This window comes from Pipistrellus hanaki, assembly GCF_964339955.1.
Source record: "Pipistrellus hanaki genome assembly, chromosome: 11".
Lineage (NCBI taxonomy): Eukaryota > Metazoa > Chordata > Mammalia > Chiroptera > Vespertilionidae > Pipistrellus > Pipistrellus hanaki.
This window is the reverse complement of record NC_140513.1, coordinates 58,069,675-58,088,411: the sequence shown is the minus strand read 5'-3', so window position 1 is coordinate 58,088,411 and position 18,737 is coordinate 58,069,675. Positions and strand designations below refer to the sequence as shown.

The 18,737-nt window shown below is 42.9% G+C and overlaps 1 protein-coding gene across 23 annotated transcripts in view; it reads left to right on the top strand.

Moving 5' to 3' along the window:
• Positions 1–18,737, top strand: part of ELAVL2 (ELAV like RNA binding protein 2) — a 159,735-nt gene that overhangs the window by 111,525 nt on the left and 29,473 nt on the right. For all 23 annotated transcript variants that reach the window (XM_084898123.1, XM_084898120.1, XM_084898101.1 and 20 more), the window contains one exon: positions 7,909–8,012. In XM_084898123.1, coding sequence (XP_084754249.1) covers positions 7,909–8,012 — 104 coding nt within the window. The remainder of the gene's footprint in view (positions 1–7,908; positions 8,013–18,737) is intronic.

The following is an 18,737-nucleotide window of genomic DNA, read 5'->3' as shown; positions in this document are numbered from 1 at the left end:
TGCCATTAAAAGCAGTGTAGGTGGCAAGGGAATGCTGCTGGTTTGAATTATGCACAGTTTGGCATAAATGGGAGTGTACTGTGTCTGCCACCAGCACTTTGTCCCGACGTGGATCCTCTTCCTGTCTTGCCCGTCCTGCTCTGACCCTCACGTGGCTCTCACCAGGCCCTGGTCCCACTCAGAGGCCTGTGGGAATCTCCACTCTGTGCTTTAGAATGCTTGACCTTGGTTCTACGCAGCCTGTCTGTAGCCATTTTCTTTTTGCCAAGCATAATTTATAAGCGAGTTTCGCCTCTTGGGAAGAAGAGATCTTTTATTGTGGCAAATGTGTTAGACTGAAAAAGAGGAGGCAAAACAAAGGCACTCTCTCACACAGTGTACATGAAACATGTGCTGAAGTGCACGTCGACCTGGAGTTCTCAGTACTGTGTGAAGGTCTTGGGCTGTATGGCTCTTCACGTAGCTTGCCTCATAGCGAAGTCCCTGCCACGGCTGTCAGGGCCAAGGCTTGGTATAATGGTTCAAAAATTCCTAATAGTCTGTGACTATAGGTAGTTTGTGGGGACAAGTAGTGCTGACCTCATTCTTGATGTTCAGTTACCAGAAGGCATTGTTTTTTGGTTTCTAAAACCAGAATGTGTGTGTGTGTGTGTGTGTGTGTGTGTGTGAGAGAGAGAGAGAGAGAGGGGGGGGGGGGGGGACAAACACCTTAGTTTTGTCATTTTTTTCAAAATTTTCTTTTAATCATATTGATTTCCATAATGGCTATATTTGGAATTTAAATGTATAGCTTCATAAATTTTTTAAAGAAATGATTCTTGGTCTTGGGATTGTCAATATGCACATTCTAAATTCAGAAGGATTTGAAAAGTAGATTTGGGTGATATGGATAAACGAGGCTTGCCTTCCCTGGTGGTTTGTGACTGTAACTAGCTGATGAATGTAAGAACAGGGAAACGTAGATCCAGGCTATATATTTTTTATTGATGTTTGACTTGATATAGTTTTATTTTTAAAAAATCTGCATTCACAATAACCTGAAAATAGGCACTATATAAGATACAATTTACTTTGTCATAGGAATTAATAAAAGCAGAGTAATTCATATATAGGGATACTGATATTTGTATAAGAAATACAGGAATTTGAGAAACAGTGGGCCACTGTCGCAAAACAGTTTAAAAAAAAATATTGTTCAGATTATTACAAATGTGTTCCTCTCCCCGCCCCCTCAATTGCTCCCCTCCACCAGGTTCACAGTTTTTGTTCAGTCTCTTCCCGCACCCCCCACTCCCCTTTTCCCTGAGAATCCTCAGTCCACTCCCCTTCCATACCTCTGATTCTATTATATTCACCAGGTAATATAGTTAATCAGATTTTTTAATTCCCTTGGTTTTTAGATTCACTTGTTGATAGTTACATATTTGTTGTTCATAATTTTTATCTTCCTCTTCTTCCTCTTCCTAAATAACCCCCTTCAGCAATTCATATAATTCTGGTTTGGCGGTGATGAACTCTTTTAGCTTTTTTTTATTTGTGAAGCTCTTTATCTGGCCTTTGATTCTGAGTGATATCTTTGCTGGGTAGAGTATTTTTGGCTGTAGGTTCTTGCTATTCATCACTTTGAATATTTCTTGCCATTCCTGTCTGGCCTGCATGGTTTCTGTTAAGAAATCAGCTGACAATTGTATGGGTGCTCCTTTATAGGTAACTACCTGCTTTGCTCTTGCTGTTTTTAATATTCTCTCTTTGTCTTTTGCTCTTGGAATTTTAATTATGATGTGTCTTGGTGTGGTCCTCCTTGGATTCCTTTTGTTTGGGGTTCTGTGGGCTTCCTGGACTTGTAAGTCTATTTCTTTCCCCAGGTGGGGGAAGTTTTCTGTCACTATTTCTTCTAGTATTCTTTCAGTATCTTGCTCTCTCTCTTCTTCTGGGATTCCCATAATTCTGATGTTGGTTCGCTTGAAATTGTCCCAGAGGTTTTTTACACTATCTTCAACTTTCTGGATTCTCTTTTCTTGCTTGTGTGGAAGAGGGTCCTCTGGCTCTTTGTGTTCTAAATCTTTGTCTTGATTCTTGTGATCTTCCATTCTGTTTTTAGGACTCTGTGTAATATTTTTTATTTCAGACAATGTTTTCTTCATTTCTAGTTGATCCCTTATTATTTCTAGTTGCTCCCTTTTCATGTCCTCATAGGTCTCATTTATTTTATCGGCCTTTTTTAGGATATCTTTGAATAACCTTATAACTGTAGTTTTGAACTCAATGTCCAATCTTTTCTTTTCCTCCATCTCCTTCCCTTTTGTCCTTCCTCTTGTCTGCATTTTAGTTGTTTCCCTGATTTGATGGAATAGCTTTGTGTTTTAGGTGTTCTGGTAGAGCCCAGTAGCACAGCCTTCCTAGTTACCTGCGGTGGACAGTCTTGGTATAGCCCTTTGTGGGCTGTGTGTGCAGTCTTGTTGTTAAGCCTTGCTTATTGTTGGTATCTCTGGGAAGCGTTGATCTCAAAGCCAATTGGCTGTGAGGATCAGCAGTGTCTCAGCTAGGAGGGCTTCTGTACTCCGCTTGGATGGGGCAGAGTCTCGGGGTGGCGCAAACAATCTTTGGTTCCCTGTTAGTCTCGCCTTAGAAAAGTCCTGTTTGTGGTGAATTTCGGAAGATTGGTTGCAGGCGCGCGCACCTCTTTGGTAAAGGCACAGACAAGCTTTGGATTCTGGCCAATCCCTCCTTAGAAAAAGCCAGCCCCTGGGAGAGCTTCTGTGCTCAGCTTGGATGGGGTGGAGTCTCAGGTTGGTGCAGACAAGCTTTGTTTTCCCCCTGGCTCCTCCCTAAGTCCCACAGTAATGGCCTCTGGCTTCACACACTTCCAAAAGATCTCTGTCCCCTGCCTGACAGTCTGGCCTCTCCCTGTCTGGGGCCGTCTATCAGAGCAATAGGCTGATTCTGTTTTCCTCTCGAACAAGGAAGCCAGCCGCGTGTTAGCTGTCCCCCCTCTCCGCACACCAGGTGTAAGCCAGTAGCGAACTCAGCCCGGCCAGCCCTCTCTGCACACCGGGAGTACACCAGCAGCAATCTCTGTCTGGCCCTTCCTCTCCACGCGCCAGGAGTAAGCCAGCGCCTTTTCGTGCGCACAGTTCTCCGTATCTTCACAGTTCCTGAGGTTCAGCGTGCCTTCTCTTTCCTTCCCAGATGGTAGAGCCTCCTCTCAGCTAGCCGTCCGGTGCTTCAGGTCTATGCCTCCCCTCTTTTCCAGTTCTAAATTCAAATTTGTTGTGGTAGGCTGCATTCGGGTGTCTACCCTATGCCGCCATCTTGGTTTCTCCCTTTTTTCTTTTTTTTTCTTTTGCTAACAGTCTTGTTAGAAAATGCCTGCCTGTTACATGATACTTCAGGCATATTAAAGATGTTCTGGGCTCAGATATAAACTAGTTCGAATTGAGTAAGAATGTAGCATTTGCGGGTCATGGATTCAAGTCCTGACATAGCTTCCTACCTGCTTTTTTAGTCTGAAGAAGCTGATTGACCTTGCCTACCTTCAGATATCATTTCTCCCTGCAGGGGAAGAGTAAGTATCTCTCATGATTAATGTGAGGCCAAATTTAAATAGTAAAACATTACATTGAGTGGCCAGATTATTAAGATCTCTGAATGCATAATAATCTGGCCCCCCCCCCCCCCCCCCCCCCCCACACACACACACACACACACTAGAGGCTAGGTGCGTGAATTTGGTCTGGCTAGCTTAGCTAGAGGGAGGGGGACATGGGCGGTTGGCCTGCCTGCCTGATGGCTGAACTCCTGGTAGAGGGGACAATTTGCATATTAGCTTTTTATTATATAGGATATACATTAAGTGGCCAGATTATTACGCATTCAAAGGTCATAATAATCTGGCCACTCAGTGTATATAGCTGAAAGGTGAGAATGGGAGAGTTTTGCCTATCTTGGTGTCATCTGTGATATTTTTATTGATTTTAAACATCTAATAAATATTGGCTGACTTGATTAACGCACTTTTAAAAGAAAATCTGTGAGGTTCCTCACTCCTTTGTGTTCCAGTGCCAACATTTTAATGCATCTAGGAGAGTGGATTTAGGAATGCTGCCTATTAACAGCAGTTAGACCCTTGAGATTATTTTGCTTGGGCTAATAGTGATAGCAGTTTGGCTGACTCATCGTTATTATGCTACCCATGATTGTTCCAGGGAGTCAGGTCAAAGATCCAGTAAATGGATGGGCCATGTGATGGCGATGCTGATAATACCTTTGGTTAAATGCACAACACCATAATGCTTCTCATTTAGTCACTTAGCAAGCTTTCGAGTGCCCAGTGTGCTGGGTGTGAGAGCTCAGAGGCCAGCCTGGGAGACAGCTGAGCAGGGACTGAGCTTTTCACTTCACCCAGTGACCCAGCGACCCAGCTCCGCAGGCACTGCTGTTCTCAGCGTGACCTCAGCCGGCCAGTGAACTGTTTCTCTGAAGGAATGGGTACTGTGATGATTTTAGAAGAAGGACATCCACTTAGATCTTAAAAATGCATCTGTGAAAGGCACCCTTCCCTGCAGAGTCACGTCACATGTCCAGACCAGAGCACCCGGCCCTCCTCAGGCTCCCAGAAACCTCATTTGTAGCCCTTAATTATCTCTCACCATCAGCACTGTGATCCTCAGCACTGGTCATCAGGATTTATAAAACCTGGTACCAGTGCTTTGTAATAGACCAGTAAAATAAAAATCTTTGGGACTGGATCTTAGACCTCAGTGTTGTTTTGTTTTGTTTTGTTTAAAGCTTGGAGGATTATTTCATTGTGCAACCAAGATTTAGAAAGCTCTGTGATGAGAAGCTGCTGAAAGGCAGGTGTGAGGGTAGTGCCAGAAGTTAGGAGAAATGGACTCCTAATGCTGGTACAATCGATGATTTGATTCATTTTGTCGCAGAGTAGCAGTGTGACCAGAGGACACAATGCTTGGCTTGCCTTTCTATTTCCCATCTTCCTGATGTAATGTAATTATTAGTTTATTTGTGAATTTGTCTTTATTGTTGAAAGTCATACAGATATTCCTTTTTCTCCCCATGGACCCCCTCCACCCTGCAGCCCTCCAGGCCTTCACCAAAGTATTATCTGTGTCCATGCATTATGCATAAAAGCATATAAGTTCTTTGGTTGTATTAAACACCTTAATCTATAATAGAAATACAGGTACTTTTCCCTCAGTTTATGTTTTTCTTTTCCTTTTTATTTGGTCAATCCTCACCCCAGGATATTTTTTTCCATTGATTTTTTAGAGAGTGTGGGAGGGAAGGGGAGAGGAGAAGGATGGGGGGACATCAATTGGTTGCCTCCTGCATACGCCCCAAATGGGGCCCAGGGAATTAAATCTGTAACCCAGGTATGCACCCTTGTGTGGGAATTGAACCTGATTCAGTGTGTGGGCTGACACTCTCTAACCATTGAGCACACCGGCCAGGCTCCTCACTTTATCTTTTGGCCAGAATAATCTTCCATCATTGCAGATGTTCTCATCATTGTTGCAGCAACCTCATTGGTTAGGGATTTTCCTTCTCGTTTTAGAAATAAGGAAGTGGTGACTCAGGGAGGCACAGTGGCTTCTCCAGAGTCACATAGCTGGTAAGTGGCACAGCCAGGATCAGAAGTGCTTGTGTCTTTCTCCAAAGCCCGTATTCTTTTCATCGTAAACTGCTTCTTTGAGCAGATATTTTTATGTTCAGCCAATTTGAATCCTCAGCAATAGTAGAGCTGAGGCTCATTTCCTAAGAAGGCACTCACCATGCATGCAGGGCACACGTGGTGTTGGTCGAATTAGTATAAAGCTGAGTGTTTAAAATGACAGTGGTTTCTTTCACCTGCAATGTTTAGAAAATAGAACCGTGAGTAAAACACAGTCTCTGTGATTAGTATGAGAGAAAAGGGTGAACTGAGTTAACTTCAGCTATCCCTTACTCCCCCCTTAAAAAAACAAAACAAACAAGAAAAAAATACAGTTTGATAAGAGGACAACTTTAGCAATGATTAGGCCAAATAAGGATAGTGGTTTCCAAAGTATAATCACAAGTTTTGGTGATTATTAGGTACTGTGGTTTAACCTGCCTCCATACCTTCCCCCACTCTCTCCTTTCCTCCTCTCCCCTCCCCATCCCTGTCTTTCTTGTTTTCTGTGTAAAACCACATTAGAGTAACCAGAGTGGCTTTCCGAAATTCCAGCATTCATAAGGTATCCCTTAAAACAGGGGTGGGGAATGTTTCTCCCCCAAGGGCCATTTAGATATTTATAACATCATTCCTAGGTCACACTAAATTAGCAACTTAAAAATCAGCTTGTTATATTTGGTCAAGCATTTAATTAACTCACCCCTAATGCCTTGGCAGGACCAGACCAGATGATTTTTGTGGGCCTTAGTGGGCTGGATGTTCCCTACCCCTACTAAAAAGACAAAACACTCCCTCATTTCTTTGTGAGATCGATACAAAGGTGGTGTTTATTTATTTTTAAAGTAAGTTTTTATTGATTCTAGAGAGAGAGAGAAAGAGGAAGGGATCGGGAGAGAGAGACACACACATCAATCAGCTGCCTCCTGCATGCCCCCCTACTAGGGATCAAGCCCACAACCCAAGGTTGTACTTTGACCTGGAATTGAACCAGCGACCTTCTGGTGCACAGAATGTTGCTCAACCAACTGGGCCACACCGGCCAGGGCCAAAGATGGTATTTAATGCAAAGCATTTGGACCTTACTAGGCATCTTCCAGGAAAATCTACATTAAGTGTGGTTTTTCTTTCAGTGGACCATACCTCTGTTTACATCTGTTTTGTAGTGCTTCTCACCTTTTCAAACCGGGAAACCTTCCCCTTGTTGAAAAACCCAGGCCTCTAGGATTGGCTTTCCTAATTGTGCATTTCATTGATTCCAACCCCTTGTCATTTCCTGTTGTTTTAGAGTTGGGGTACGATTGAGCCAAGAGCGAGAGGGCTCATATGACAGGGAAAAGCAGCCATCAAAATACTTATTGGAAGCAACTCTTACTCCAAACATCTGTTTTGTTATCTTTGTGCTGTTATTTTTCCTTCCCACATGTTCTCATGCATGTGGTCATCCTTAGTGCAAATCTTTGTGTTCGTATTTCCCTGTACTCCTCACCTAGGCCATCAAACCCCTTTTAGAAAAGTGAGCTCAGTTTATCTGAAGAAGCTCTCCTTTGAAATACCTGTCTGCATATATACAGCAGTGGGGTAAAAGTAGGTTTACAGTTGTGAGTACACAAAACAGAGCTGGTTCTTGTGTTATTTACTAATTATTTGTACGTATTACTACTGTAAACCTTCTTTTGCCCATGCCTACACACAACACACAACACATATTAACACACACACACACACACACACACACGGTTTTTCACCATTTTAGACTCTGAAATAATTGTACTTGGTAAAGGCTGTAAGTTTGTCAGGATGCAATGTACAGAACACCCACAGGTTTTTGGTTGATGCTTCCTGCCTTCCCATTTAATGGGTAGGAAACTGAAGAGAAAAAGTCATGCATGTGGAGCCCACTCCATGTATTTATAAAAGAAAAATCCGGCTCCTAAAGCTTAGGGCTGCCTTGCTGTGCACTCCAGCCCAGGCAGGGCCTGTGCGCTGCTGCTCTGGGGATGGGTGTGTTTTTAAGTGGCACAACTTGCCGAGTTCTTCCTGATGTTTGAACATGCAAACGTAGTGGAAAAGAGATGCAAAAGATCATATCTATCTTTCTAAAGGAATTAAAGGGGACTTCTTTTTTCTGTGGAGAAAGTATGCTGGTGTTAATGGCAAGACCATATGCTGGAATGAAAGGGGATCTCTGTCATCAGCGTGTAGAACTGATGTATGCCTTTTTCCTTTCTTTTCATCAGGACAGAGCTTGGGATATGGCTTTGTGAACTACATTGACCCTAAGGATGCGGAGAAAGCGATCAACACCCTCAATGGATTGAGACTTCAAACCAAAACAATAAAAGTATGTTGGTTTTTCTTTTTTTATCTGCTTGCAGAACAGAGATTTAAAAAGACTAAGGTCTACTTGTAGTTCTTTCCTTTATTCTTTTTGTGCCCACATAGACACTTCTCTGGGGGTTTAGTGGAATTTTTTGCTTTGCTACATGATGGGGAAAGTTTATTTGGGAGTACTTCATGCAATCACTCCTGTATTAACAAAGGGGTAGCAGCAACTTTCTAAGACAAGTACCTTATGAAGCCTAGTGAATTAAATCTCCTTTCTTTATAGCTAGTTCCCTTCCATATAATTCGAGGAATCCTTAGGCCAGTTCTTGCAGTAATGGCATACTTCTTCTGTAAAGGGCCAAGTGGCAAATATGCTAAGGTTTATGGGCCACAGTGTTTGTCACAGAGTCTCAGCTCTGCTCTTATGGCTAACTCATATGTGTGGCTGTGATCCTGTAAAACTTTACTTATGGAAACCCCAAAAGGTGAATTTCCTGTAATGTTCCTGTGTTGCAAAATAGTCTTTTTATTTTACCCCAATCATTTAAAAATATAAAAACCTTCCTTCTGTAGTTCATAGTCTATAGAAAGACAGGGCCACACCAGCTGCAGTCCTTGGGCTGGAGGTTGACTCTGATCTAGCAGGTTCAACTTGGCTTTGAGGAGACTAAGAGCACTCACATGCCACACAGGTCATTCCTCCTGTTATATATATATTTTAAGACATATGGTAAATAATTGTGGCTATTTGTGTGTGTGTGTGTGTGTGTGTGTGTGTGTATTTTTGAAGTTCTTATGCTTACCAGGATTCTCTCTGGTAAGTTAATCCAATTGGAGGTATAGATTTTTTTTCCCCTGTAGAAAATAAAAGGGATGTTGCCTCTGGCAAACTCTTAGTACAGGAGCCATTGATTTTCCCTCTCCTGCTCGGTGCAGACATTGCCAATCAATCACTGCAGTCTTTCTCCCCGAGTTTGGATGTGGCTCCCAAATATTTTTCAAAATAGTGTTCCAGACAACCTCAATCAATTGACTCGAGTTGGAACCTGTTTTCCACCCTTGATTTAAGAAGTGTGCTCAGATTATAGCCTGAAGTGGTGAGGGGAAGTCAGTCAAGGCTGACTGTGGCATCCATCTTGCTTAGAGACTTGTTCTGCTCATTTCTTCAGGCATCTGGAAGCGCAGTGTCATCTTTGTGCTTATAAGTGGCTTCTCTTAGAATTGTCAGTTAAAGTACTTCATTAGCCCTGGGTGGTTCTGTCACCTCATTCTTTATATTTATTGGCCCATAGAAAAAATGCCTCCCACTCCTGACTCATCCAAAGAAGTACATGTGTTGGCCCCCAAATGTACTTGGATGTAAGATGTTCAAGAGCTCTACATGTTTCATGATCAAGAAAATGTCCAATGTGTGAAAAGGTTCACCCTTGGGTCAGAAAATGAATTGGTTTCTTTTATCAGAATTGGAGGAGGGAAAATTAGCTCTCTAATACAGTCTCTGCTTACCAAGATTTAAGTTTGCTTTGACCTTGGTTTTCCAGTCTGGACTGCTTTTTCTAATTGTTCTTCCTACCTGCATACTTTTGGTTTGCATCACAGAGATGATCCTTTTAATAGCACTATTAAGCAAATGCTCTCATTAAAAAATATATTCGATATCTGATTATCTTCAGATTGGTTTGTGTGTTCTTGATCCTGTTGCACATTTTCAAGGGCTTCCCAACCTAATTTACTGCCAGAATTGCTGCTCAGTGATCATAATTTTGAAGTTCTGGGTTGTGGTTAAGAAATTGGGATAGATGGTTGGGATGGCTCATTTCAGGATATACCCTCTTCTCTGCTCCAGAAATAACCACCCTTGCTTTATTCTAGTGAGTGAGTTAGTTTGCTCCGAGTCACATTGTCCACAAGAAAGCAGAAACGCAGGGGAAACAGGTCGCCATAGAACAGATTCCAATCGCCTGCAAGAGAGCCCTGTGACAGCAGCTGCTTCCTCACCGTCCATCGCCGGCCTCTCTGCAGGGCCCAGCTGGCCTGGGCGGAGTGCATGGGCGATAAGGCAGTCCTGCCTGGTGGCTTTTACTCTGTGACATCTGCTGCTCCTCTTCTGATTTTCTGAAATGGGGGTGGGGGTGGTGGGTAAGCAGCAGGCTCCTTCCTTCCCCACCCCCACTCGGCTCCTTCAAAAATATCAGATAACAGCTGGTCTCCTCAGTTTGGCCCAGATTTCTCGAGAGGCAAAGCAGACCATTTTCCAAAACTACGTACATAGTACCATTTTTTTGGTCTGTCTGTTCTTTCTGTGTTTTTTTTTTTTTTTTTTCTTTTTTCTTTTTTTTTTTTTTTTTTTCAATTAGAAATGTTTTGTGTTCTTATCCAACATCTTGCGCCAGTTCTTTTCTTGTGTTCAAAGTTACCTTTCAGAAGCTGTGCTTAAGCCCCTTTCGTTCCCTGGGATACCGTTCTATAAATTACTTCTTTTTTCCTTCCTTCAGTCCGCCCTGGAGGAAGGTGTCAGGATAATCTTAGAAAAACACAGTTTCCTCGTGCTCCTTTCCAGAATTCTCACGTATTTCCCTACTGCTCCCCCATATCCTCTGGCTTAGCAAGGAGGGCCCGAGGAAGCAAGGAGCAACAGGGAGAGCCCAGGCGTTGGCTCCTAGGAAGGTGATAGGAAAGAAGGGAGCCGAGGTGGGGCTGCCGCCAGCTCACTGGGGCCTTGGAGACAGGTTCAGGGTGTTGCTAGCCCAGCACAAGCTGCCGCTGCCCATTGCCCTCCCCTGCTTGCAAGTCTTGTGGGGACCCTTAGCATTCAGGAGAAAGAAAATTCCCTGGAAAAGCAGATTCCAGTGGGTGTGCCCCAGGAAGGGCACAGTGGCGTATCTTGGGAGCTGCCCATTGATGTTATGTTATGACCATCCTCCACCTTAGTCAGACAGGTTCTTCGCTTGCAAGCTGATCTTATTCCTCGTCTCTGCACGTATCTCATGTAGCTCCCACTTCTTGGCATCCCCTTTCCCACGCATTTGAGTTTAATGATGGCCGTCCCCATCTTTCGGAGCCCATCCTGAGGTCTTCCCTTTAGCTGCTGCCCTGCTGGGTTGGAGCAGCCTGGATTGGGTTTCCCCTTCTTTGAAATTTGTTCTCTTTACCCTTGAGAAACCACGGAATCTTGGGGACTGAAAGCACCCATATATAATTTAGAGTTAAGCATTACCCTCTGCCCCCAATGAAAAAGTTGAGACCAGTAGTTTAGCTAAGAACAGGGAGTTCAAGATAGAGCGGGGACTCAAATCCTTGTCTTCGGATGTTTCTTTCCTGTAGAGCAGGCATGTCAAACTCAAAGGCTAACACGGGCCAAATAAGGTTTAAGTTTAGGTGGGCCACAAAAAACCAAAAGCTTCAATTTTAATGGAAACGTAGGTTTATTTCGACAGAGGCATGCTGAATACAAAGGGCTAAAATAAATGAGTAATTGTTGACATAAAATAATAGAACATTTTAATAAAAATTAGTATTTTTTCTTGAACATTAACTTAGCAGACACTGAATAACTTGCACAGATTAGTAAGCGTAGCACAAATAAACCTATTTTTCTTGTTCTCGGAAGGCGAAATATTTCCTACTGTACACACCAAACAAGTCAGTCCAAGACTAATGATGTGGCCATTGGCTGCTAAAATATTCGCTGCTAGTAGTATTAGTGGTGAGAAATGGTAATGCACATAGGGAAATGAATGCAACATGATTATAGTAATCAGTCATTAGCAAACATTGTAGTTATTAATAACTATGTATAACAGGATATTATAAAAATTAAGTTATGAAATTTTTATTAAAACATCTCTTACATAACATTATATTGGCTGGGCCACGAAAATATTCATTGTGGGCCGCATGTGGCCCTTGGGCCTCGAGTTTGACATGCTTGCTGTAGAGCACTGCAGCAGAATAATTAACACACACGGTATATACAGGTATACACAAGTTTGTCTACTCCTTGAGTGCAGGTTTCTGTTGTTTTCCAAGCCACCTAGCATGTAATGCATTTGGTAAAACGCCTGGTTATTCGAGTATTGAAACAGTGCATCCAGTGCTGTGAACGGTGGTTTATTTAGCAGTTTCTCTTCGGGCTTCCTAACAGCATTAGCCCAGTAGGGTTTTGTGCAGAAGGATCTTGTGCTGAACAAATGACAGCTATTCAGTATTTCTGCAGTGCATGAAGTGGAGCCCCTCGGGCACTTCCAAACCTGGCTGCATCAGAATCACAAGGCGAGGGAGTTAGTAGTACAGGCTCCGGAGCCACTTCAGACCGGTTAGGTCCGTGTTCAGAGGTGAGACGCAGGAATCTCTTCAAGTGCTTCCCAGGAAGCCTGTGAAGGCAGGTCTAAGACCTGGCATTTAGGAACCTCCAAAACATCCCCGTTTTTTGAATGGATTTCCTAAACATTCAATAATTTTGCATGCAAAGTTCAGTCTGTCTTTAGCTTTTACCTTTGTAATCCTCTCATGGATAATTCTTTTAACCATGCTTTCTCTGGAGCCTGCTGAAGGATAGCTTAGCATTCAGGGTAGAAAGTAGTCCATACTGTTTCCACTTTTTAAAAGTGAGGCTTAGAAATGAGAAAACCTTAATTATTCATCTCATTTAGAAAGGTATTCATTTTTTAAAATATATTTTTTAATTAAATTATTATTTTTGTACATACACCATTGCCCCCCCCCCCCCATACATACCCTCCCTCTCCAGAGTTTTGTGTCCATTGGTTGTACTTATATGCATGTATACAAGTCCTTCGGTTGATCTTTTATCTCCCCCAGATCTCCCCAACCTCCCCGCTGTAATTTGACAATCTGCTTGTTGCTTTACTGTCTCTATATCTATCTTTTGGTTCTTCAGTTTATAATGTTCTTTATCATCCATAAATAAGTGAGGTCATGTGGTGTATCTCTTTCATTGACTGGCTTGTTTCACTCAGCATGATGTTCTCCAATTCCATCCAGGTTGCTGCAAACGATGAGAATTTTTTCTTTTTTATGGCAACATAATATTCCATTGTGTACATGTACCATAGTTTTTTTGATCCAATTATCTGCTGATGGGCACCTAGGCTGTTTCCAAATCCTAGCTATTGTAAATTGTGCTGCTATGAACATAGGAGTGCATATATCCTTTCTGATTGATGTAGAAAGGTATTCATTTTAAGTAATAGCATTTCATAAGCTAAAGTCTCAAGATGGTTATTTTCTTCTCCTGAGATCACTTCTTTCTCAGGTTGGGGCGATGTCCCAGCAGTTTACCTTGCTGGTGATGTTACACCATCTCTGAATTGTCTGGGAGGCAAGCAAGGCAGGTTAAGCCTGTCCCTGGCATTGAGATGGTAGCTGGCATGTAATATTACAATATTTTAACTTCTGCTATCGGGGAGGGCAGGGAAAAGGTAGCACATGTACAATTCAGACGTGCAGGGGCCAGGAAAAACCTCATGGCCATGGTAAATATCGTATGCTGGGTTGGGTGAGGGGCCAGGGTTCTCCTCTGAGCCCCCGCTTAGGAACGCGTCATTTAGTGGATTATTCCAGCCCCAGTGGTTTTGACTGCTTTGTTCAGTCTTTGTGTGAGTTTTCTACACATTTTGGTTTTAAAGGGGGTTAAGGACAGCATTGATAAAATCTAAAGACTTGTGAAACATGTTTGGCTTAAAGCCAATGCTTTTAACCTTTTGCCTGGGTTCATAGTGTCACACGTTAGTGCATGATTAAATTCATGCATTTCTGAAAATACTTAGAGGCTTTTTTCTCCATCAAGTACTGTGACTAGGTGATTATCACCCACACAGTGACTTGGATGCCTGGACTCTTAGGCTTCTCTCCTGAGTCCCCCCTCTTCTGCTACAGGCCGAGGAAACATAATTATTCTTGAAATGAGCTTATTTTATCTGGAAAGTAGGAGCCCTGATCTCAAGGAATAAGAACTTTTCATCATTACTGATAGCTGCTACCTCCAGGAATCCATCTATTCCCTACCCCCAAAGAGAAAAATCCTGCCTGAAAGTACTCCCAGAATAGGAAAAGTACCTCAGCTTGGTTTTAATTAAATGAATCTTTTTCTTAATCATTCAGACATAGACCAGGCTAAATTTTACCTTTGCTTAAAAATTAATTGATACTCTTGAGATTATCACATTAAGTGAAGTCAGTCAGATAGGGAAGGAGAAAATGGTATGATTTTACTCATATGTGGAATATGGGACAGAAAGTGACAAACTAATAAAATGAACAGAAACAAACTCATAGACACAGACAACAGAAGGGTGATTACCAGTGGGGAAGAAGGTGGTGGGAGGGCCAAGTGGGTAAAGGGGGTCAAATATACAGTAACAAAAGGAAGCTGGACTGCAGGTGGTGAGCACCCAGTACAGTGCACAGATACCCCATTATAACTTTGTCCACCTGAACATTACAGAATATTATTAGCCAGTGTTACCCTAGTAATTGTAATAAGAATTGGTATTCAACAATGTGAAATTTCTCTAAAAGAATTGAACCAATATTTAAACACATAAGGAGAAATTCTATTTTAAGAAATTGGGATATTTATTACAAATAATAATATCTATTCCTTAACGCACTTGGTTTTTTTAGAGAGTAAAGAAAGCTGATAAACATTTATTCTAAGCTACTGTTTTTATTTATTTTTTTGTTAAATTTATACTTTTCCCTAATTAGTCTATCCTTTTCTCAGTTAGTAAATGTCATATCCACAGACTTTTTTTTTTTTTTCTCTTTTCTCTTTAGCTTGGACTCTTATCTTTAATATGGGAGGAATATAGAGCTACTGTTTTGAAATCTTCCCCTCCTGGACAGTGCTAACATGATTTAACTGGTTCTGTGATCTTGGACAAAATCTTGGTCTTTTAAGTTTCCATTTGCATCTATAAAATGAATGAGTTTACTTATTGTTTAAAATAGTTCTTACATCTTCTTTTAAAAGTTTTCATGGTCTGCCTGAGTGCATATTAAGTAACTATTTTTGATGATCTCTTATCATATAGAATGACTTAGTGATGAAATGCAGCCCTGAGGACATAATTTGAACTGCTTCCTTCCACTGTTGACAGTTTGCAGCCACAGTAAAATGAGTGCTGGGAGACACTTTTCTAGCTCGACCTTCTTTTTGGTACAGGCTCATCAGGGATAGAGTTGGCGTTTGCTTGTTGGTAACTAGCCCGCAGGTGCTGCCTAATTGGACTGCCCACTGTGTAGAAGGAAAGGAAGGCATGACGGGGAATGCAAGTGAAGCCAGACTCCGACCTTGCCACCTGGTAGATGCTGTGCCAAATTGCTGCAGCGCTCACTGTTCTGGGTGTTGGCTATAAATGGGCTTATAAAGTAGCACCGATGCCGAGAGTTCATGCGTTTCTGGGAAAGTTTGAAAGCAGATGTGAAGGAAACCACATGTGCTAGAGCAGAGAGCAGGGATTGGGGAGTGAGGTGGCCATGAGCCCCAGAGCAGATAGGGATCACAGAAGGTAGGGGTACCTTGCCCAGCAGTCATGGTTGTGTATGGCAGGTGAGAGAGAACCACCAGAGTTGGAGCAGAGCAGTGAAGGCATTGGACCTGAGTATTTATTTGGGCTCCCCATCTCTCGGAGAATCTCAAGCCACCCCTGTGTTCCTGTGGCTCATGTAGTTGATGTTATTTTCTGTGAAGTTACAAAGACTTGTTGAAGAAGTGTGGGCTTCCACATGCTTATAAAGCATCTCCTATAAAGTACCCCTTATTTCAAAACTGGCATATAGAGGTCATTAATGACCCTTTACCTTGACCAGAGTTGGAAAATTTGGAAGTAGTAGTCTGAAGGATTGGTCTCACATTAAATGACAGCTTTTGAGATGTTAGCCTAAATTGTTTAGCTGGTCAGAGTTCTGTTTGTGGAGGGACAGAAAAGGTATAAAAAGTAACATATTGGGAGTGGAGGCAAAAGTAGAGACTAAGAAATTTATTTGCCTTTTTAAATGCATAGATGGAGGGCATATTTTTCTAACTTAATTTTAACCCATGGTCTGGAGCTTTCCAGAGTTTTCAAGTGCCAGTTTTTAACAGTATACATCTACACCTGATTATCAGAAACTCCTCAATGCATTTAAACCCATCCTTACCTGTTTTGAGTCCAGTTCACACAGTCCCATTTCAAATGAGGAATAACAGGTGGTGTTGTGTGCTATCTGTGTAATGCCAGCCTGTATCTGAAGGCTGCTCCATTGTCAGCTGGGGATTTTTTTTTACACACTCCCTTTTTATTTTTATTTATTTATTTAGAAAGGAAATGGTACTTTTTTTTTAATCCGTGAAAAGTAATTTCGTTTTTGAAATCTTTATTTTTGAAAGGATTACGTATGTCCTCCTATCTCTACCACTGACCTCTTCCAGCCCATCCCCATCCCCCACCCCCGGGCCTTCACCACATATTGTCTGTCCATGGGTTATGCATACAAGTCCATTGGTTGATCTCTTCTGTAATTTTTTTTTTTTTTTTTAACACAAAAGCCCCCAAGGTTGTTATTTGTACAGGGTGATCTAGAGCATCGGTTGCCAACCCCTGTGGTCCATAGACCACTGGTGGTCCTGAGGTTGGAAAGGTTGGCGACCGCTGATCCAGAGAGTGTGGCTGGGTGGCCTCGCGGGGTCCACAAGGTGGTGGTGGTGACGTCAGACCTGTTGTCTTACTCCTGCTCCTCCCACGCTCTCACCAAAGTAAGAATTAGACATTCGACATTCCCCAGAGGACAGAGACTGGGTATTCCCTGAATGGCTCTTCTCTAGGTACTTTCCCACAGGGGTTGAGGTAGAGGCTGTGCCCGCACAGAGGCGGAGGGTTCCCCTGTCCGAGCCTGTCTCCTGCCCAGGCCTGCTGGGAAGCCATGGAGGGTGGTGGTGGAGAGGGTCTCTGCTGTTGACTGAACCATCTTCTTTCCGGGAGGGGGTTTATAGGTCCTTTTCCTACCTGAGCATGCCTCTGCCATTCTACCTGTTTCATGAAAGTGCATCAGCAGAGGCACTTCTGCCAGCACTGTTAGCGCCTGTCTGCGGGGTTTCCTCTTGTCCTTTAAGGGCAGGGCAGGCGAGGAGGCTTGCCTTCCCTTTATGGCTCCGGAGTAGGTCTGTGTGGTGGCTGCAGTCTGTCTTACCAAGCTGGTTTGAGAGGTTATGTAAGTGTGCTAACTTCTGAAGAAGGGCCCCTTAATTCATTGTTGCACCTGCTTTGTGTAGTGTTTTCTTAGGGCTTTTGTCCTTTTACTTGTCTGGGTTCAAAAACAACCATCTCTGGTAGATAGGCAAATACTCCCTTTGATCAGTAAAATGAAGCTCAGGTGAAGAGACTTGTTCAAAAAACGACATGGCTAACAGTCCTTGTCACCGGGACCGGAATACAATGCTGGCGGATACCCGTAGCTTTCATTGCTGTTGGTTTCCATCTCACATTATTGATATCCAAGTGTTTTCCTTAGAACCGGGTTGTGGATTTCACCGTAAACAAAGTGGATATTCTCTTGGGGACCTGAATTTGGGGCATTTAGTGTCCCTAGACTTTCCGAACCAGATCTCTTTAGGTGCGAGGATGTGGGGCTGTGCCCAGGGCGGGAAACCTCTGCTTTCTTCCAGGCTGAGCGCTCAGCCAGCCAGACCTCCAGTTTGGGAGGAAAACACGTACCTGGGGGTCATACGAAGCAGCTCAGTCAGTTAACATCCATTTCAGCATTTCACTGGTAATTGGACAGTAAAGCCGTTATTAGAGTGACTTTCTGAATCTCTGTTTTATAGGGTGCTACCCATCCTTTAACCATTTTTTTTTTCTGGTAGATTCTTGAAGGTCATAGGTGCTAGTTTAAAAAACAGAGCAAAGTGTGTCTGTCTCTAATTAGTGTGGACATTTTAGAAAAGCATCCGTTTCCGTTTTCTCTTTCCCCCTACCCCCCAGAGCCAGATTATCCTGTCATCGCCTTGAGCCTGAGCTCTCAGCCACAGGTGCTGAAGCAGAATTACTTGTGGAGTTTTTACTCCGGGAAGTTTCTGGACACACTGTTTATGTGCAAGCGGGGGGGGGCTGCTATTTATTTTTTAAAAGCAGTGCAGGAGTCTGCTACTGGTCTGGGCTCCCTCCCCACCCCTCCTGTGAAGAATCCTTTGAATGCTGCCTCAGGACTTGGAGATGCAAGTCCTGGATTTGAGCTCTGCTTTTGTTCTGTCGGTGTAGTTTTCTCATTTATGAACTGAGGGCGATGGTACCAGGCTACACAGTTACTGGGAAACATTTTGCTAGACATCTGGAGGCAGGAAGTACTTGTGCTGCTGAACTGTCACTTTCAGAGAGAGAAGATGGAGACCATTCCGTGGTTTTCCTATCTTCCTTTTCCATAGGAAGTCATGTTTTAGAAACCTAGTTGGGGAGGAATGAAAAACTACTTTTACTCTGAAGAAAGTCACACTATTTAGTTGGATATTTTAAAAATTACAGTAGATACCTGGTGTTACAGAGAGATGGATTTTGGAGGAAAAAAAATCAATACATCGTGGTAATGTGATCTGTTTTGTGGTCATTGGTGTAAGGTTACCTTTTCCCATGGGAACGAGAGGTTCAATCCTTCCAGCTTAGGTCCCAGGGTTGCTAATGAGTCTTGAAGGGACCTTCAGGTGAGCCGCAGGGCGGGCAAGGAAAAGCAGAGCATCTGCCTGGCC